The sequence below is a fragment of the Schizophyllum commune genome (genome assembly GCF_000143185.2).
Source record: "Schizophyllum commune H4-8 unplaced genomic scaffold SCHCOscaffold_11, whole genome shotgun sequence".
Taxonomy (NCBI): domain Eukaryota; kingdom Fungi; phylum Basidiomycota; class Agaricomycetes; order Agaricales; family Schizophyllaceae; genus Schizophyllum; species Schizophyllum commune.
In genome coordinates, this window is record NW_026089548.1 from 1,492,510 (window position 1) to 1,509,727 (window position 17,218).

General features: G+C 57.6%; 4 protein-coding genes and 1 non-coding gene across 5 annotated transcripts; all 5 read left to right on the forward strand.

Annotated features, from left to right (window-relative positions):
• Positions 1–511: 511 nt before the first annotated feature.
• On the forward strand, positions 512–4,554 carry SCHCODRAFT_02671899 (uncharacterized protein; the record flags this gene model as incomplete). The annotated part of the gene is made up of 4 exons (XM_003028116.2): positions 512–700; positions 860–2,381; positions 2,550–2,851; positions 2,974–4,554. The coding sequence occupies 4 exons, from the start codon at positions 512–514 to the stop codon at positions 4,552–4,554; spliced, it is 3,594 nt and encodes a 1,197-aa protein (XP_003028162.1).
• Positions 4,555–4,849: 295 nt separating this feature from the next.
• Positions 4,850–8,081, forward strand: SCHCODRAFT_02639397 (uncharacterized protein). Its single transcript, XM_050346077.1, has 12 exons — positions 4,850–5,159; positions 5,343–5,448; positions 5,590–5,662; positions 5,809–5,877; positions 5,931–5,978; positions 6,125–6,256; positions 6,418–6,505; positions 6,652–6,712; positions 6,832–6,920; positions 7,085–7,191; positions 7,395–7,506; positions 7,591–8,081. The coding sequence occupies exons 1-12, from the start codon at positions 5,085–5,087 to the stop codon at positions 7,651–7,653; spliced, it is 1,023 nt and encodes a 340-aa protein (XP_050198275.1). The 5' UTR covers positions 4,850–5,084; the 3' UTR covers positions 7,654–8,081.
• A 161-nt stretch (positions 8,082–8,242) lies between these two features.
• On the forward strand, positions 8,243–8,949 carry SCHCODRAFT_02639401 (ubiquitin-60S ribosomal protein L40 fusion protein). Its single transcript, XM_003028118.2, has 4 exons — positions 8,243–8,383; positions 8,436–8,546; positions 8,600–8,752; positions 8,809–8,949. The coding sequence occupies exons 1-4, from the start codon at positions 8,280–8,282 to the stop codon at positions 8,825–8,827; spliced, it is 387 nt and encodes a 128-aa protein (XP_003028164.1). The 5' UTR covers positions 8,243–8,279; the 3' UTR covers positions 8,828–8,949.
• A 699-nt stretch (positions 8,950–9,648) lies between these two features.
• Positions 9,649–9,727, forward strand: SCHCODRAFT_t217. The gene has a single exon. It is a non-coding gene; the product is annotated as a tRNA-Glu (tRNA).
• A 600-nt stretch (positions 9,728–10,327) lies between these two features.
• On the forward strand, positions 10,328–17,098 carry SCHCODRAFT_02589747 (BAR-domain-containing protein). Its single transcript, XM_050343975.1, has 15 exons — positions 10,328–10,546; positions 10,795–10,867; positions 11,070–11,165; positions 11,348–11,494; positions 11,719–11,841; positions 12,025–12,163; positions 12,278–12,648; positions 12,730–12,945; positions 13,776–13,894; positions 14,147–14,292; positions 14,618–14,805; positions 14,926–15,011; positions 15,080–15,238; positions 15,288–16,676; positions 16,728–17,098. The coding sequence occupies exons 1-15, from the start codon at positions 10,524–10,526 to the stop codon at positions 16,870–16,872; spliced, it is 3,420 nt and encodes a 1,139-aa protein (XP_050198276.1). The 5' UTR covers positions 10,328–10,523; the 3' UTR covers positions 16,873–17,098.
• Positions 17,099–17,218: the final 120 nt, after the last annotated feature.

Below are 17,218 nucleotides of genomic sequence, written 5' to 3' on the forward strand. Positions count from 1 at the left end.
TCCTGATGTTGCGATAAGCGTACCATTGGTTCACTATCCGAGGGCGAAGCTCAAACTACGCAGCGAAATCAGTGAGAGAGGCGTACCTTGGGCTCTTGTATGCGACGAAGGTAGAGAGCAGAGTGCGGATAGCTTACGTTTGGATCCAAGCAGGCAGACCAGCGTGATAATCGCGTGTGATCAGGAAGCACGGCGCGTGAGAGCGTTCCACAGGACGGTGGTTTCGAGGCCAAGTTAGCAGTGCAATTAATAGAAGCAAAACTGGATTTCGTGAACAAGTCATCCACTTGACAGGCGCCGAACACGAGCCGGGATGGGAATCGAGGAGAAAGTCCATACAGTATTCGGCATTTCCCGTAATTTGAGAGTTACTGTCACTTGTCACGCATCCGTCGCTTGACTGACTTCCACCATCACCGTCCTCTCGTCGGCTAACCCACCCTCGCTCCTCTACGCAAGTCTATCCAAAGCGATGTCTCTGAGATGTCTTGACCTACCAGAAATTCTCTCTATGATCTGCGCGGAGCTTCAGCATGCCCACTGTTATGGATCCCTGGCCGCGTTCGCTGCAGCGAACACCCTCATTTGCGATATTGCACTGGATGCGATATGGCAGCACCAAGATAATCTCGTATATCTTCTGATGACTCTACCTGAGCATCACATCCAGGGACTACATCCCTGGGATGATTTGCGACTGGTACGTCTTTCTTCAGTGCTCTTCCGTGCGTCCGTAGCCTGCTCTGCGCCCACGTCTTGACACACTTCCTTTTCTCGGTGTCTTAAGTCTTCCTTTTGTATGCACATCTGACTTGAGGCAATTCTCGCAAAGAGACTACGCTCACATCCGCCACGACAGGTCATCGACGGCCCCATAACCCCCGAAGGATGGGCACGCTTGCACTCCTACGCCTCGCGAATCGCTAAACTCGACCTTAGGTATCACAACGGGGGCATTTCCGCATTCTATACTGTCCCGGTGGAAGGCGGTGGGGTCATGTTTCGCGACTTAGATATCAGCATCACAGCTTTCGAGCAGATAACCTGCTATGCGAGGAGTTTGTCGGCAGATGAGAAGGGGTATCCAGGAAATGCAGCACCTTTCGGGACGCCAGCGATACCGCATACCCTCTTCCCCCGTCTACGCAACTTGGACTGCACTGTGTTCAAGCCCAAGTCGCTATCGAGATTCCCCGTCCTCCTCTCCCCGTCGATCACATCCCTGTCAATCAGGATATCAAAAGACGCGGAGTGGCTGGTGCGGGATCTGCCCAATATATGCCCTGGCCTCAGAACTCTGTCTTGGCACGGGTTTGCGAGTTTGGGAGGAAAAGGTAGAGATCGTGCCTTGCCACATCCGCCTCCCGAGTTGCTGAGACGGCTACGCACTCTAGAGACCCTGATAACCTCCGACCTCTGCATCAAGATGGTCGAATGCGCCACCAAGTTGCCATCACTGCACTCGCTGCAATTCTTCATTGGGGGCGATTTCGTTCGTGAAGTAGACGCCTTTCTCAAGACGCCAGCCGGTACACTCGGCATGAGCAAGGTCAACGCGATGACGCCTCCTTCGCCCTCGCTGCACTTCTCGAACGCCATGCGGCACATCAAGCTAGAACTTGAAGATCGTGCTGGGCTCGTCATGTTCTTCAAAATCGTTCAAAACCCTTTGAAGGTCACCGCCTTCGACGCCGAATGCTACGAAGAGGAGTACGACGACGGCGCCGATGTTCGCGTCAAGAATCTGGCGCTTCTCGCGCAGACCTTGGACCCTGCCCATCTCCGACAGCTCCTCTACTACCACGACTGCGATATCGAGCTCTCGCGGGGGCCCGTGCCCGTTGTGCACGTCCTGCGGCTCGCCCAGAGGTACCCCAACCTGTCGTACCTAGGAATCGACTGCTGGCTTGATCTCGCAGATGCGGATCACATTGAGCTCGCGCGGGCGCTGCCCCAGCTCGAATATTTCGCCCTCGATACGCACGCGATCGACAACGGGGAGTACCTCGACATTGGAGCGCGCAATGTGCGCACGACGCTGGGTGTGCTTCCCGCTTTCGCACATTACTGCCCGCAGCTACGCAGTCTATGTATCCGGCTGGATGCGACAGAGATACCCGCGCTCGACGAAGGGGGTGAGGAGCCTCGCTTGAGAGGACACGTACGCATGTACTTCGCGCACTCAGAGCTCTCGGACCCTGTCGCTGTCGCCCGGTTCCTCCGGCAAGTCTTCGTGCGAGGGTGTAGCATCGCGTCATGGCCGCCGAGGGAGGGGATGTACAAGAGACGGCACGATCAGTTCTGGGATGATGCGGAGGTACCAAGGAATTGGGCGGTGGGTCAATGGCTAGAAGTGCGCAAGGAGCTTGTGATGTTGGAGCGTAAGCAGAGTACTGTATCTCTTCGACCGTAGGTTCGCGTCACAGGTCACAACGACCTTTGAATTGAACCTAACGGCCAACTGTCACAGGTCACAGCGGTCCCCGACTCCCCGAACTGTGTGACATCTCTTCATCAAGGAAGTAGCCGTAACAGTCACGTCTTAGTAGACGTTCTGACTTCCACCATCACCGTCCTCTCGTCGTCTACCCGCCCGCACTCCTCTTACGCTAGTCTATCCGAAGCAATGTCTCTGAGATGCCTCGACTTACCGGAGATCGCCATCCTTATCTGCGCTGAGCTTCAGCGTTCTCAAGCATACGGATCCCTGACCGCGTTCGCGGCGACGAACACCCTCATCTGCGACATCGCACTGGACGCACTATGGCAATGGCAGAATAATCTGGTATTTCTTTTCAAGACGCTGCCTCAGCACCGTATCGAGGAAATACACCCTTGGGATTTGCGACTGGTACGTCTGTCTCTCCATCTCCTTCTTTCCTGAACACCTCGTTACGTTCCGCAAGCGGAAGTCGATACTCTTGCGTCTATATTACCAGAAATTTATACTTATAATGACATGCACAACGACAGGTTATCGACGACCCCATAACGCCCGAAGGATGGGCTAGGATGCACTCCTATGCGTCACGGATCACCAACCTCGACCTCTACAAACCTAATGGGGGCACTTCCGGGATCTATCCGGGCCCGGAAGTTCGCTGTCTGGACAACTACTATGACCTGGATATCGACGACGGGGCCTTCGAGATGATATCTAGCCATGCAGGCTGGATGGCGGATGGCGCAGGCTTGGCGAACTGTCCTAGATTGAAGGGACATGGGATGATCGCAATACAAATGCTCACACCAGCAACTTCGACGGGCACGTCCGCGATACCACAGCCCCCACCAGCGAGAGCCCACACGCTCTTCCCCCGCCTCCGCAACCTCGACTGCACCATGTTTGCGCCCAGATCGTTAGCGCTTTTTCCCGCGATGTTCTCCCCGACTATAACATCGCTCGCGCTGAGGATGTCGAAAGACGCGGAGTGGCTGGCGCGCGACCTCCCTGATCTCTGTCCGGACCTTAAGACTCTGTCATGGAGGAGCGATGTGGGGCTGAGAGGGAGCGAGAGAGATCGTGCGCTCCCACACCCACCGCCCGAGCTGCTGTGCCGACTGCGGGATATGGAATGCTTCATAGGAAGTGGTGTGTGCATCGAGACGCTGGCGGGGCTCGCTCGACACCCGGCGATACACTCACTGCAATTCCTCGTCGATGAGGAATTCATTCGAGAGGTTGACACATCTATGAAGGACGACGTTAACGCCTTCCCACCGTGCTTACCTCTACAATTTCGGAACACGATGCGGCACATCAAGCTCGATTTGGATGCTCCCGCTGCGCTTGCCAGGTTCTTTAGGGTCGTTCAAACCCCTTTGCAGGTCATCGCCTTTGACGCCCAATGCTGGGAAGTCGAGGCCGACGACCCACACGACGTCCGCACCGAGAACCTCGACCTTCTCGCGCAGGCGTTCGATCCCGCGCACGTCAAGCAGATCCTATACTACCACGACCGCAATATCGAGCTCTCGTGGGGTCCCATCCCCTTTGAGCGCGTCCTGCGGCTTGCCAGGTATTATCCGAGTCTGTCATACCTGGCCATCGACTGCTGGCTTGACGTGGAGGACGCGGACCTCGTTGCTTTGGCGCGGGCGCTGCCCCACCTCGAGTACCTTGTCCTCGACACACACGCGATGAATCACCGGGAGTACCTCACTGTCGAGAGGCGGGACGTGCACACGACGCTGGGCGTGCTACCCGCTTTCGCACACTACTGCCCGCGGCTGCGCGGGCTATGCATCCGCCTGGATGCGACGGAACTACCTGCGCTCGACTTAGGGGCCGACAAGCCTCGCGTGCAGGGGCATGTGCGCATGTACTTCGCGGATTCGAAGCTTTCGCATCCGGTGGCTGTCGCCCGGTTCCTGCGAGACGTCTTTGCACAGGGGTGTAGCATCGCGTCGCAGCCGCCGAGGGAGGGAATGTACAAGAGGTGGCGAGATGGATTCTGGGATGACGCGGAAACCAGTGATTGGGCGGTGGGCCGATGGCTAGAAGTGCGCAAGGAGCTTGCGACGTTGGAACGCGAGGTAGATCGATGCCAGTAGCTGAGGTTCAAGTTCTTGTCTATTAGGCTTTGGCCCATAAGAGGGCTGCCACAAATAGTCAAACATAGGACCTGATTGATTTGCGGGCCTCAGACGAAAGAAGTTCAGGAAAGCCTTCGCATCCGCTCCAGGCCATAGTCAAAGACAAGTAGACGGTGCGGTGAGAGGTTGGTGTAAGCGGGCGGCCGCGGCCGAGGCGCCGACGCCACCCCCGGCCAGCACCGCCACCCCGCCCCCGCGCACGCCCGGCCCGTTCACCCGGTTCCCACCGTCGGGCGCTGTGGGCTGGCATCAGTCCAGCTTGATTCCGCCACTCGTGTCCTTGGGCGCTTGTCCTCCTCTCCTCCTTACCCGTGCTGCTTGCTCTCTGTCTACTGGCGCTTGATACGACTATTGTCTACCGGACGTACCTCAAACGCGAGCAATCACCCCCGCCCTCCAACCGAGCGCGCTCCAGCTATCGCCGGTCACCCTGCATCAGGGTCAAGTTGAACGATCCCACCAAGACGCCTACTCACAAGTCTTCAACCATGATGCGCTCCGCACTAAAGCACTCGGCTTCTCGACCGTCGAGCCAATATACACCTAGCCAGCCGCCGAGCCAAGTGAGGCGTACTTTCTAATACCCTTTACCCTTCATCTTTCCCTCCGTCGCGCGCCTCCCCATCGAACTTCCGTACATTCGATGTGCAACTGTTATTGGGCACACCCTACCCCCTACACTCCCCGATCCCCTCCTTACAAGGACCGCGAAAGTAAGAACATGCGCGCTAACGATAAGTCCCCAGCACACCCCCTCGCGCCCCCCATCACCAACGTCACCCTCCGACTCACCTATGATCTCGCGCGTGCCTCTGCCAAGCTCGCCAGAGGGCGCTCATGCTACACTACCGGGTGAGTATACTACATGATCACACTGTATACCCTTATGCGATCGCACATTCATTTATCCTCCCCGTATTCCCCTCCTTGGCCCGAAGGGACTCATCCTTGGCTCGCGCAAACCCTTACAAGCATCTACTAATGTCCTCTCAGGTGCTTCCACGTCGACCCTTGGCACGTATCACGCAGGAATCGCACACTCGTCGAGCGGATTAGGGTTGAGTGGGTGAGTTCCTGTCTCTCTTCCTTCTCATACGCGCCATTGCTCCACTGGAACCGCAGTTTCATGCAAAACATCAATCCAGTTACTGCTCATTCTCCGTCCATCGCACCTTTCTACATCCTACCACCCAGGCTGACCTGCCCTTCCAGCCACAACCCGCATCACCACGCACCGGGCACGCTCTCCAACCTGCCGACGCCAACGTTCAGCACCCCCGGGTATGCGATCTTTTCCCCCACGTAAACAATGTAGACGCTGACGGATAGTACAGGGGCCTGACGCCGGGAAGCGCGTCCGCGTATGGCGGGCTGACGCCTGGGTGAGTTGTTTGCTCGGCTTTCATGTTCAGCTTCGGCTTTATGGTCTTTGTCGCGCTCAACGCGTACTCCCTCCCCCCCCTCGCGTCTCCCGTCTCATCGTCCTTCCTCACTGTTGCACAACGACCGGCTACTGACCATTTTACAGAACCCCTGGCCCCCACAGCGGCCTCCATACGCCAATTGCGCTGCCGAGCTTCTCCCCCAAGGTCTCCTTTGACACCTTCGAGAACCCGGCCGCGTCCATGTTCTCGTTCACGCTGAGCGTGAAAAGCGAGGGGTGAGTCATGGGTTCCCCTTTGACTTGCATGGCCTCGTCTACGAGGTTGCAGTATGAGGTTTTTGGGTGTTACCTCGGAGGTACTCTCAGAGCGTAATGCACTTGCGTTCGACTTCTTGACTTGACGAACCTCAAATCCATATACTAACCCACGTCTCCAGCTACACTCGCACCCGGTCTACGCGCGTCTTCCTCTGCGCGGCGAGCGCGGACGAGAGTGGAAGGGAGGCGCTGGAATGGAGCTTGGAGGTGAGTTGTGCGTTTCTCTTCGCAAATCTCTCCGTATCCTTGTCTTCGTGGCAACAGTCTCTCGTTGTCGGCCTATCTATGGCGGAGCAGGGCGACGAGGAAACGGAGCAGAGGGCCAGAGGACTAACATTGACAACCACCATCAGACCCTCGCCCAGGACGGAGACGAGCTGATCGTGTGCAGGGGCGTGGAGGAGGAGGTGCTGGGTAAGTCGATGCTTTTGCTTTTGACTTCCCACGTCGCGTTGGTCGACGTATCGTTGCCCATCGTCTGCTCCCTGTTATTCGAGATGTTGCAAGTAGACGCATATTGACCCCGCCTGCAGAGAAAGACCACGACGAGGTGCGCGAGGAGGCGCGGCAGCTCATGATGGAGATACAGGCGAAGAGCGTGGAGTACGATGAGGGACGGAAGGTGAGTGAGCCTTTGTCCCATGCATGCGAGCGACGTGGCTTCAGGCCCGCGAGCGACGTGTGCTCCAGGCCCGCGAGCGACGTGTGCTCTAGGTCCGCGAGATATGCCTGCACGGACCTTCTTGATTCACGCCAGTGATTTATGTAACTAACACCACCCTCTAGCTTTCCCTCATCCTCGAATACGTGCCCACGCGCTCGATCACGAGCACGCTCGACCGGCTCATCGCGCTCTACCGTCCGGACTCGGTGGTCGTGGGGACGCGGGGGAAGTGAGTGTTTGTTTTTTCCCTTGGTCGCGGTGTGGCAATAGGTGCGGTTAGGGATGGTGGAGAAGGGGATACATGGGTGGAGAAAGGGATCCGGGGGTGGACGAGGGCGGTGCAAGTTGATGTAGGGGGAGTCGTGGACTGCAGAAGGCGCTCCTGCGCGCAAGATGGCATCCCAAAACTCATCCTGACCATCTCATTTCCAGGCGTACGTGGACGAACGCCCTCGGCGGGTCGTCGATGGGAGTCGGGAGTGTGAGCAAGTACTGCCTCTCGCACTCGCCCGTGCCGGTGATTGTGGTGAGGCCGGAGCGGAAGGTGAGTTTCGGTGGGGTCATTCTCATGAAACTAATTCGCATGATGGCTCGTAAAATCCTTTGTGCTGACGACCCCCTCCTTCAGGTCCGCAAAGCGATTGCGAAGCGGCGCGCCGATCCCAAGCGCGGACGGCATTTCGACGTCTAAAGCGTCATCGTCCTGTCAGTTATCATATTTGTCGGACACGTCTTCGCAATTGCATGCACTATGCCTCGTTATACCTGTAATTCTCACGTACCAAGAGGCTCACTGGCAAGCCTTGTGCATGTTTCTTCTTTTCCGGTGGTGGCCAGCTATTAGAATACTCACGCTGTAGAGCGTACACTCGAGGTTGGATGCGAGCCTGCATTCAGACGTTTAGAGGGTTGTGTGTCGGTCGCAATGCCAGAATTCGAGCCCCTCGAAGTGTCCCGTCGTAGCGCAAGGATCGGGTTGATGAAACATTGGATATTTTCCGGAGTAGCACACCGGCATCTGCCTGCAGGATCTATGCTCTACTGTTGTCCATGGATTGAGATATGTTACCTTAGTTCGAATGGAAGTACCTGCGGAGAGCATGTATAGTACTGATGCTCTACATCCTCAACTAAAACTCAGGGTTGCTCCGAAGCATGAACAGGCAAGTTCAACATTCGGCAATCACCGAAGCCTCAATAAAGCCGTGAGAATCACCTGACCCAAGCTATACAGCACCCTCGGCACTTGCCGTTACTGTTCGCGCCCTCACGGTTGGCCACGCCAGCGACACCGCCATCGCCGACAACGCCGCCAAAATGCAGATCTTCGTCAAGACGCTGACGGGGAAGACGATCACCCTCGAGGTTGAGTCGTCGGACACCATCGACAATGTGAAGGCGAAGATTCAGGACAAGGAGGGGTGCGTGTGCGATCGACCTTCCGAAGAGCGGATACTGACAATATCTGCGTAGCATCCCGCCCGACCAGCAGCGCCTGATCTTCGCGGGCAAGCAGCTTGAGGACGGTCGCACGCTCTCGGACTACAACATCCAGAAGGAGTCGACTCTCCACTTGGTGCTCCGGTGCGTATATTATAACCTCTGCTCGTTCGATCAGTGACTAACAATCTGCTTAGTCTCCGTGGCGGTATCATCGAGCCCTCGCTCAAGGTGCTTGCCTCCAAGTACAACTGCGACAAGCAGATCTGCCGCAAGTGCTACGCGCGCCTCCCGCCCCGTGCCACCAACTGCCGCAAGCGGTCGTGTGGGCACTCCAGCCAGCTCCGCCCGTGAGTTCCCTGCACCTCCATCACCTCCCCATCGCGTTACTTACCATATGCCACAGGAAGAAGAAGTTGAAATAGTGGTTGTGCGCCAAGCACCTTCTGTTTCTTGCCCTTCGCCGCTACGTATGCTACTACGGCTGCGCCTACGTATGATATACACATGTACATCCCCCATGAAGCATGCATTCCGCCTTCCATGAACTCAAGCCACATCTGCGTGTCTCATTGCTACCACCTGCACGCAAGAGTCAAGACCTTGACGAGGGGTATGTATTTTCCCCTCCGCCGACTTTGATGATGTAAGAAGGTAGATTTCGTCTCACTGCTGCCAGGCTCGCTGGAAGGCCGTTTCGAGGGAAGGACATCTGAGTGCCAGCTTGCACGCTATACGCCGTCGTTTTCGGTCAAGTATCCGACTCCGAGGCCTGTTCAGTGCCGTACTCCCAGGGATCTCACTCGCGTACCCGCTGATGCAAGCGCTTTCAGGGCGGAGGCTGCGAATTGTCGGCTTTCTTTCCCCCCTTGCGCTCACTTCGCAATAATTCCTTCTTCCCTCTTGCAATCATCTCCCTTCCCCGAGGAACGCAAGCCCTGCGGTTGATACATATGGCAGTCGCCGCCCTGGTCGTTGTATATGCCGGCTTCTTGGTCAACGACCATATATGATGCAGAGTGCGAGGCCTATTTCCATTGCGTCCCTTCCGCTTCGTCCTATCCCCTCACGCCCTTCCGCATAGAGGGGCCCGCCCACGTCCCTCCTCCTCGTGGCCCCCTGCCACGTCGTTCCCGGTGAACGAGCGCTCCCGTCTTCCACTCCTCTTAACGTGAGGCGGGTGCCATGGGATGCGGTAGAAGCGGAACTGGTAGAGAGGTGGTTGAGTAGCGCAATCTACGCAACGTCGGATATGGTGTAACGGCCAACATTGCCGCCTCTCACGCAGTGCGCGGCAGCTCGGGGTTCGATTCCCCGTATCCGAATGGGATCATTCTGACACCCTTTTTTCTTTTTGACTCACGTCACTGCTCGTGTATACAGTATGCTTTTTGGCGTGAAGTCGCGCAGGAGATGTCGATTGACTTTCGCTCAAACTTCATATACCGAGCCACTTGCTTTATCCTCGCCCGCTCCTTACCCGTGGGCGCCAGGTCCCAGGTCGCTGTAGAAGCATGCCAGTCTCGGATGTAGTGATCCTCAGCTAGTTCGGTCATACAGAGCCAAATCGCTAATGAGTGACGCTTCCTGCTTCATAACGGTTGATGCTTGTAATTACAGCGCGTCCTACTAACTTCGTGGTGTGCTAGAACCTGTAGCGGGACGCGACTGAGGTGTCAATGAGGTGGCGCGAGGCGCGAGGCTGATAGGCGCGTGCATGTCGATAGGAGTTCTGAGATATAGTAGCTTGGGGCTCATTGCCTTCCTGTCTCCTTGCGTCTCGTTCGTCCTTCCAGGGGTGCGCAAAGGATGTAAGGTTCAAAGGTGAGTGACTTGTGGGTGCATAGATGATTTCTGCACGTGCGTTTGCTACTTGCCCAATAAGGTGATCTTTCCACGCGCGCGCCAGATCATCCCCGCGCACCGGCCCGTGAACGCGTCCTTGTCCTCGTCCCTGTTCTGGTTTGCCATCAGCACTCCCTCTAGCTCGCGTCCGAACCTAGTGTTCTCATTGACTGCAGCGTCCTCCGACAGAACGGCGCACGACCTCGCCCGGTGTCCTTCAAGCGTCAAGCGCGCTAGCGACATCTTCAACCCAAACCAGTCCCCCACTTACTCACTATGGACGCTCCCAAGTTCACGAAGTGCGTACAACAGTACTTTCATTCTCCCAGAAAAGCTAACGTCTCCTGCTCCTCTCGCCATCCTCAACTTGTCAACCCTCACATCCCCCACCCTTCCGCCACCATCTCTCAATTCTGCCTATCCCTCGCCAACAATAATTTCCTCGGTCACAATGACCTCCCCTCCAACCTAATACCTCCGTCTACACGTCGAATGACTAACGATCTCACCAATGCTATCGACGCACGTCGTCTGCCTGCCTTTCCAGAAAGCGCAAGCTCACGAGCAAGTCCCTCCCTGCCAGTCTCGCGCAGACGCCCGAATTTGCGGAGGAGTCGCAGGTGGGTAGCGCACCATATATCCTTCCAGATTCTTGAGTCTCCGCCTCACGCAATGTGCAACTTTGATGCTACTCGCTCCCCCCTGCGCCAGTGCTATGCTCATGCCCTTTCTACCCGCTTCTGCATTCTCTTGCCCGCCTCATTCCGCCCGTTCCCTTTCATTGACATCATAAAAGACGCTCGCTGACACTCCTCCTTCTAGATGTACACTTCCCTCCTCGAGACCGAACGGCGGCTCGACTGGACATTATCGCGAAAGAAGGCCGAGGTGCAGGACGCGTTGACGAGGGTGGTTGGGGTGGGTGACCTGCTTCGCGCGGTGTTTGAATACTGATAGACCTCTTCGATCCTTCGTGCATTCTCAAAACCTCTCTACGCCATCCTGAACCTTGACATCTCGCACTCAACCGTAACCCCTCATCTCCTCTCGACTTAACACCCCATCTTGCTCGCATTACGCCACCAATCTACACCTTCCAGACCACCCGGACCCTGCGCATCTTCCTCTCGCATACCGTCAGCGGGCAGCCGTGGCAGACCGGCGGCGTCCCACCCGAGAACACAAACTTCGAGACCGGCGAAGGCATTCCTGCGTGGTCGTTCCGGATCGAGGGCAGGTTGTTGGAGGTAAGTGGGGGTTGGTTGGTTGATTTGATCTTCTATCTGCAAGACGGTCACCGAATTATCATGGCTGTGGCGCCTCAGCTATCACGCCCCCGAGTCACAGCGTCTACGCGTTCTTCTTAAGTGTCTCGACTTTCTTTCCCTCGCGTGTACTCTGTCCATTCTAGCTCTGAGCCGTTGATGCACGCTGTCAATCTCGACTTAGCCAGTGCTGACCATCTCTTTAGCCGCCCAACGCGCGAACGAAGGACAAGGCGGCCACGACGCGCAAGTTCAGCACCTTGATCAAGCGCATGGTCGTCGAGCTGGACCGCGACCCGAGCACGTATGCGGATGGGAATGTGGTGGAGGTGAGTGTAGGCCCCGTTGTGCTCGAAGGGCGTCCTTGTGTCCAGCCGGCGAAGGCTCTTCCTTCCTCGCCAGCGTCATAGCTCCACGCCCTGTACTTCTCTTGCCTTGTTAGAGCTGTACTTGTCGAGCGGCTCGATCCCGATCCTGAAGGTTCAATCCAACTCTATCTAACCCTTCCCTAGTGGCCCAAAACGCCCGGCGGCGCCAACCCGCAGCTGGATGGTTTCACAATCCGCCGCACAGGCGACACGCCGGTCGACATCCGCGTCGTGCTCTACCTCGAGCACCAGCCGGAGCAGTTCAAGGTGGATGAGCATTTAGGTGAGTGCTCGGGTGTGGTAGTTGACGGCGCCGTGGACCGCTTCTTGCGGCTTTCTCGTTGCGATACTTGGCTTTAGCCTTCAGACAGCTTGCTCATCTCTCTCGCCCCCTCAGCAAACATCATCGGCATCAAGCAAGAGAGTCGCCAGGGCGTCATCCAGGCGCTATGGAACTACGTCAAAATCAACGGGCTGCAGGACAAGGTCGACCGGACGATGATTCACCTCGACGGGCCCTTGAAGCAGCTCGCCGGCCGCGCCGACATCCAGTTCCAGATGCTCCCCGCGCTAGCGAACAAGTTCCTCCGGTCGCCCGACCCGATACTGCTGCGCTACACCCTCGATCCGAGCACCTTCCCCCCTGACAAGCCCCTGGCGTTCGACGTGGAGCTGAAGATGGAGGACACAGCGATGAAGGGGCGGATGCAGGCGGTGGTCGCGCCGAGCAAGGAGCATCTGGCGGCGCTGGGGAAGTTGGAGGAGGAGGTGAGCGCGCAACCGATTTCGGGCGTGCTTCATGGCCTGCACTACCCAATTCGTATTTATTCGTATCTAACCCCCACCCAGATCGCACTGCACGTCCAATCCCTGCACAACGCGCACCTCAAGCGGTCGTTCCTCTCCTCTTTCGCGGACGACCCGGCGACGTTCATCCAACAGTGGTTGGAGAGCCAGAGTCGGGATCTGGAGAACATACTCGGGAGCGGGCCGTCGATGGGGAAGACGCTAAGGGCGGAGGAGCTACGGAGGGCGGAGTTCTTCAGGCTGCCGTGGGTCGGGGAGGTGAGTGGGGTGTTTTGCTATGCTTCCTGGCGCTGGCTATATTGCTGTGGGCTGGGATGTTGGTCGATCTCTTTGGTGCACCGGCAACGCGGTCGCGCCGGATGCGTGGACGGGTGGAATAGCTGCCCCACGTTGCTGGCCCAGAGCCTCGGGACGGCTGCGGAACTCCATCGTCGTCGTTCGAATAACTTTCTAATCACCCTTCCACAGGCTGTCGCCATTCAGGAAGGGCTCCGACATTCGCAGAAGGGAGTGCAGAATCCATAATACGCTGCGTTGGAACGATGTCTGTCTTGGGCGATGTCTGTATGCACTTGTACTTGCAACGCTCCTTGTACATGCTCTTACTGCTCTGTATCCTCTTGACTGCTTTCGTCGCGTCCTTGACTTTGCATGCATGAGTTGCAAAGTACATGAGCGTTCCCCTCGGGGTAACTCTCTCATGCCTCGGGGCGAGGGTCAACGACATGAACAATTACGCTCCGGGCCGGAAACGCCGCCAACAATGGGCCCATCTAATGCGCATCTAATCATCGCGCCCTTGCTTCTTGCCGTCATAGCACAGATATCTTCTAGTCATCTCGTTATCCTCACTTACCTCCACGTCAAGCGCGCAGCATGGCTAGCCGACAGGTAAGCAACCGCACTGGTGGCACGATTCTGGTTACTCAACGCCGTCATCTCCTCATTGCCATTGACGATCCTCGACCTAACCATCGAACGTACGATTGCTCCGACTGTCTTGACCTCGACGCTTGACGACTTGACGACGCTTGACTGGACGACGAACCTACACACTCTACCAACACCTCACTCTACGCATGGAAAAGCTGGGGAAGCTGCGCCAGTGGGCCGGCGAGGTGATCGCGTCGCGAGAGAAGACGACCGTGTCGGACGAGTTGCAGGAGCTCGAGCAGGATATCGAGCTCCGGCGGGCGGGGGCAAAGAGGTGAGTGCTCGGATACACGGCTTGGCAATGCAGGACCACCACCATCATCATTGCAGGACGCACCCCGTCCATTCTCCCTGCCCGCTATCGTCGTGATACGGCTACCTTTCCCCCATAACCCCTCACGCCGCCCAGTTTCCACTTGCACTCAGTGTGCATCAAAGCCAACCTCTTTACACATAACGACCGTTACACCCGACCCCCTTTACACCCAACTCCCGCTATGCTTGACCAGCGCTGACCGCACTCCAGACTCGTCTACGCCGCGGAGGGCTTCGCGCACTTTCTTGCAAAGAAGAAGGCGAACGAGGCGATCGACAGCGGGGAGAAGCTGCTGCCGATCGACACGCTGGGCGTCGCGCAGATCACGCACGGGGAGGAGTTCGAGTCGGAGTATGGTGAGTGTTAGCTGGTGCCGTGTCCTTGCGCCGAGCGGGTTGTAATGGGTGCACTGGCTGGCTTGAATGTACCTGGTCATGCAGCACCCCTCCGGCCGCATAGTTCTATCACGAACAGGAATTCGACGCCAAGATCGCCCTCACATCCGTTTCCCATGCCTCGCTACAGCCTCCTCACCTCATCCCCTACCTCGCTCTATCTCTCCACCATCGCTACGTCGCTCTTCCTCCTTATCCCCGCTATCCTTCCTAATCATCTCACCATTCTCAACCACATCTTCATCTTAGTCCTACCTATGTGTTCTACGTCTAACCTAACACCTAGGCGAAGCGCTCACCAAGCTCGGCCGCGCGCACTGCAAGATCGCGACGCTGCAGGAGACGTTCGCGCTGCAGTTCGAAGACACGTACCTCGCGTCGCTGAAGTCGCTGCTCGACGACATACGCGAGTATGACGTGCAGCGGAAGAAGCTCGAGAGTCGAAGGTTGAGCTATGATGCGGCGCATGCGAAGGTGAGCAACTAGTTGGCGCGAGGGGGGAGTAGCGAGGGCTTCAGAAGCGGGGGAGCTGGCGTACCCGAGAGGAGGAACAAGAAGGCGCGCGCGAAGGGATGGATACTGACGCCGATACAGGTGGAGAAACTGAGGGGCGCGGGCTCGAAGAAGGACAAGGAGAGGAAGGAGGCGGAGGAGGAGCTGGAGAGAGCGCAGTTTCGATTGTGAGTGCCGTGTTGCGATCGGGAGGGGGGTTTGTGCGTGATACAGAGGCTGACTGGAACTTCCGTAGTGAAGAAGCGGAGGAAGACTTGCGCGCGCATATACATCAGATCCAGGAGTCGGAGGCTTCGTTGTTGCGTGAAGTGACGGTGTCGCTCGACTCGGAGATCAAGTACGTGAAGAATTGGCTAGAGATCCTGGAGGAAACGAGGGAAGACTGGCCCGAGACGTACGTATCCAGAAATATCCCTCGACGCTTAAGCTGATCCGGTCTACAGCAAGAGCATCCTTGCCACGAACAATGCCCCAACAAGAAAGCTGTCCACCTCACGCGCAACTCACAACCGGCAAGCCTCCAGCCTATCGCGTGCCACTGCGAGTGCCCTGTCTCGTTCAACTTCCTCTAAGCGCTCGGATCGCCCTCCAACGCCGGACTCCTCGGATGAAGAGGATTCCAAGGACAGCAAAGCTCGTTCTCGTGCAACATCACTATCTCACAGTCGCTCCGGATCGCGCGCCGACGCTCGCCCTCCCTCTCGTCCCCCTTCGCGCCCCGGATCTTCGCTAGCCAGAAAACGCGCGGATAGCAACGTTACCGCTGGTGGCAAGGAGGACCGCGAAAAGGATAAGGACAAAGAGAAGGAAAAAGACAAGGAGAAGGAGAAGTCCCGCAAGATGAGCGTGTCCAACTGGGCCGCCTCCCTCGGCCGGAGCAAGAAGAAGCCCGAGGAGCCGGAGGAGAAGGAGCCTGTCATGGCGCGCGACGAGCGCAAGAAGTTCGCCTCGCTCGAGGACGTCGCGCACGACAGCGACTCCGCGGCCGCCAACACTTCCACGTCCTCCTCGCGCGTCGGCCTCCCGATCATCGGGCGCAAGCAGTCGAACAAGAGCATGAAGAGCAAGTCGCCGGCGGCGTCGCCGAAGCCGCCAGCGCGTATTCTGAAGGCGCCGAGCCAGCGCGGGATGAAGCGCGCACGGGCGCTGTACGACTTTAGCGGCGCGGCGGACGAGCTGTCCTTCCGCGCGGGCGACGAAATCGCGGTGGTGAGCGAGGTGCTGGACGAGTGGTGGATGGGCGAGCTGGACGGGCGCAAGGGGCTGTTCCCGTCGAGCTATGTGGAGGTGCTGGATCGGCATGCGGGGGCAGGGAAGGGCGGAGCTGCGGAGAGCGATGGGAGCCGCGCGTCGTCGCCCGTGGAGAGCGACTTTGATGACGATCTCAACGCGCGGCCGATGCAGCATAACGACGCGGGGATATCGAGCAGTCCGTTCTTTAGCGTCGGCGCGAGCAAGCGAGAGTCCTTTGCCCCCAGTATCACGAGCAGTGCGGATGGGGACGAGGGCAGGGGCTTGCTAGGCGCGCGGGATGATGACGACGAGTATGGGAGCTCGACGCAGGGGCATGGTTCTCACTCGAATCATGGCCACAATTCGAGCTCAGGATCCCTGGTCCGTGGCATGTTGAACGCGGCGCCGGCTATCACGCGCAGAGCGACCACCGGGGAGGCGAGCAAGCGCGCGCCTCCACCTCCGCCCCCACGTAGAACGACTGGTGGCAGCGGCAGCTTGAGCATCCCGCCGATTCCTCCGCGTCGCCCGCCATCGTCGCGCAGCCAGAGTTCGGCAAGCTCCAGTTCGCTGGCGTTGGGACTGAAGCCACAGCAGAGGTATGCTAGAAACGTCCATGGCGTAGAATAACCGTACTAATCAAAACATAGCGGCCACGACTACGACGTCTCGCCTTTCGAGAGCGCGTATGACCTGGACGCCATCACGCCAGGCAAGACAGGATGCGACCAGTTTAAGCAAAACCCCTTCAAGCCACAGGGGTTCTGCAATAACTGCTTCCAATTCCACACATAGACGTGGCTTTTGTCGAGGAAAGCCCTGCACGTCAGTGCTTTGCTGGGATATACTTTTCTCGATGCTTTTGGTTGTTAGAAACGGACACTTACACACGATAGACTATCCCGATAGGACTTTACATATGATACTACTGCCTATCCGAGCTGGACTCCTTACAGCCGCGTGCAGGCTGAGCGAACGAATGCTAAGGCGTCAGCTGTTTTAACACCGAGAGTCTGTTGAGACGCTACGGGGGTTGCTACCAGCCAGTGCGCAAGGAAGGTCAGTCTTAAACAAGAACAATAGCGCGGCAATGGCCGACGCATGGGCGACACCACGTGGGAGCCGCGCGAAGCCGCGTTTA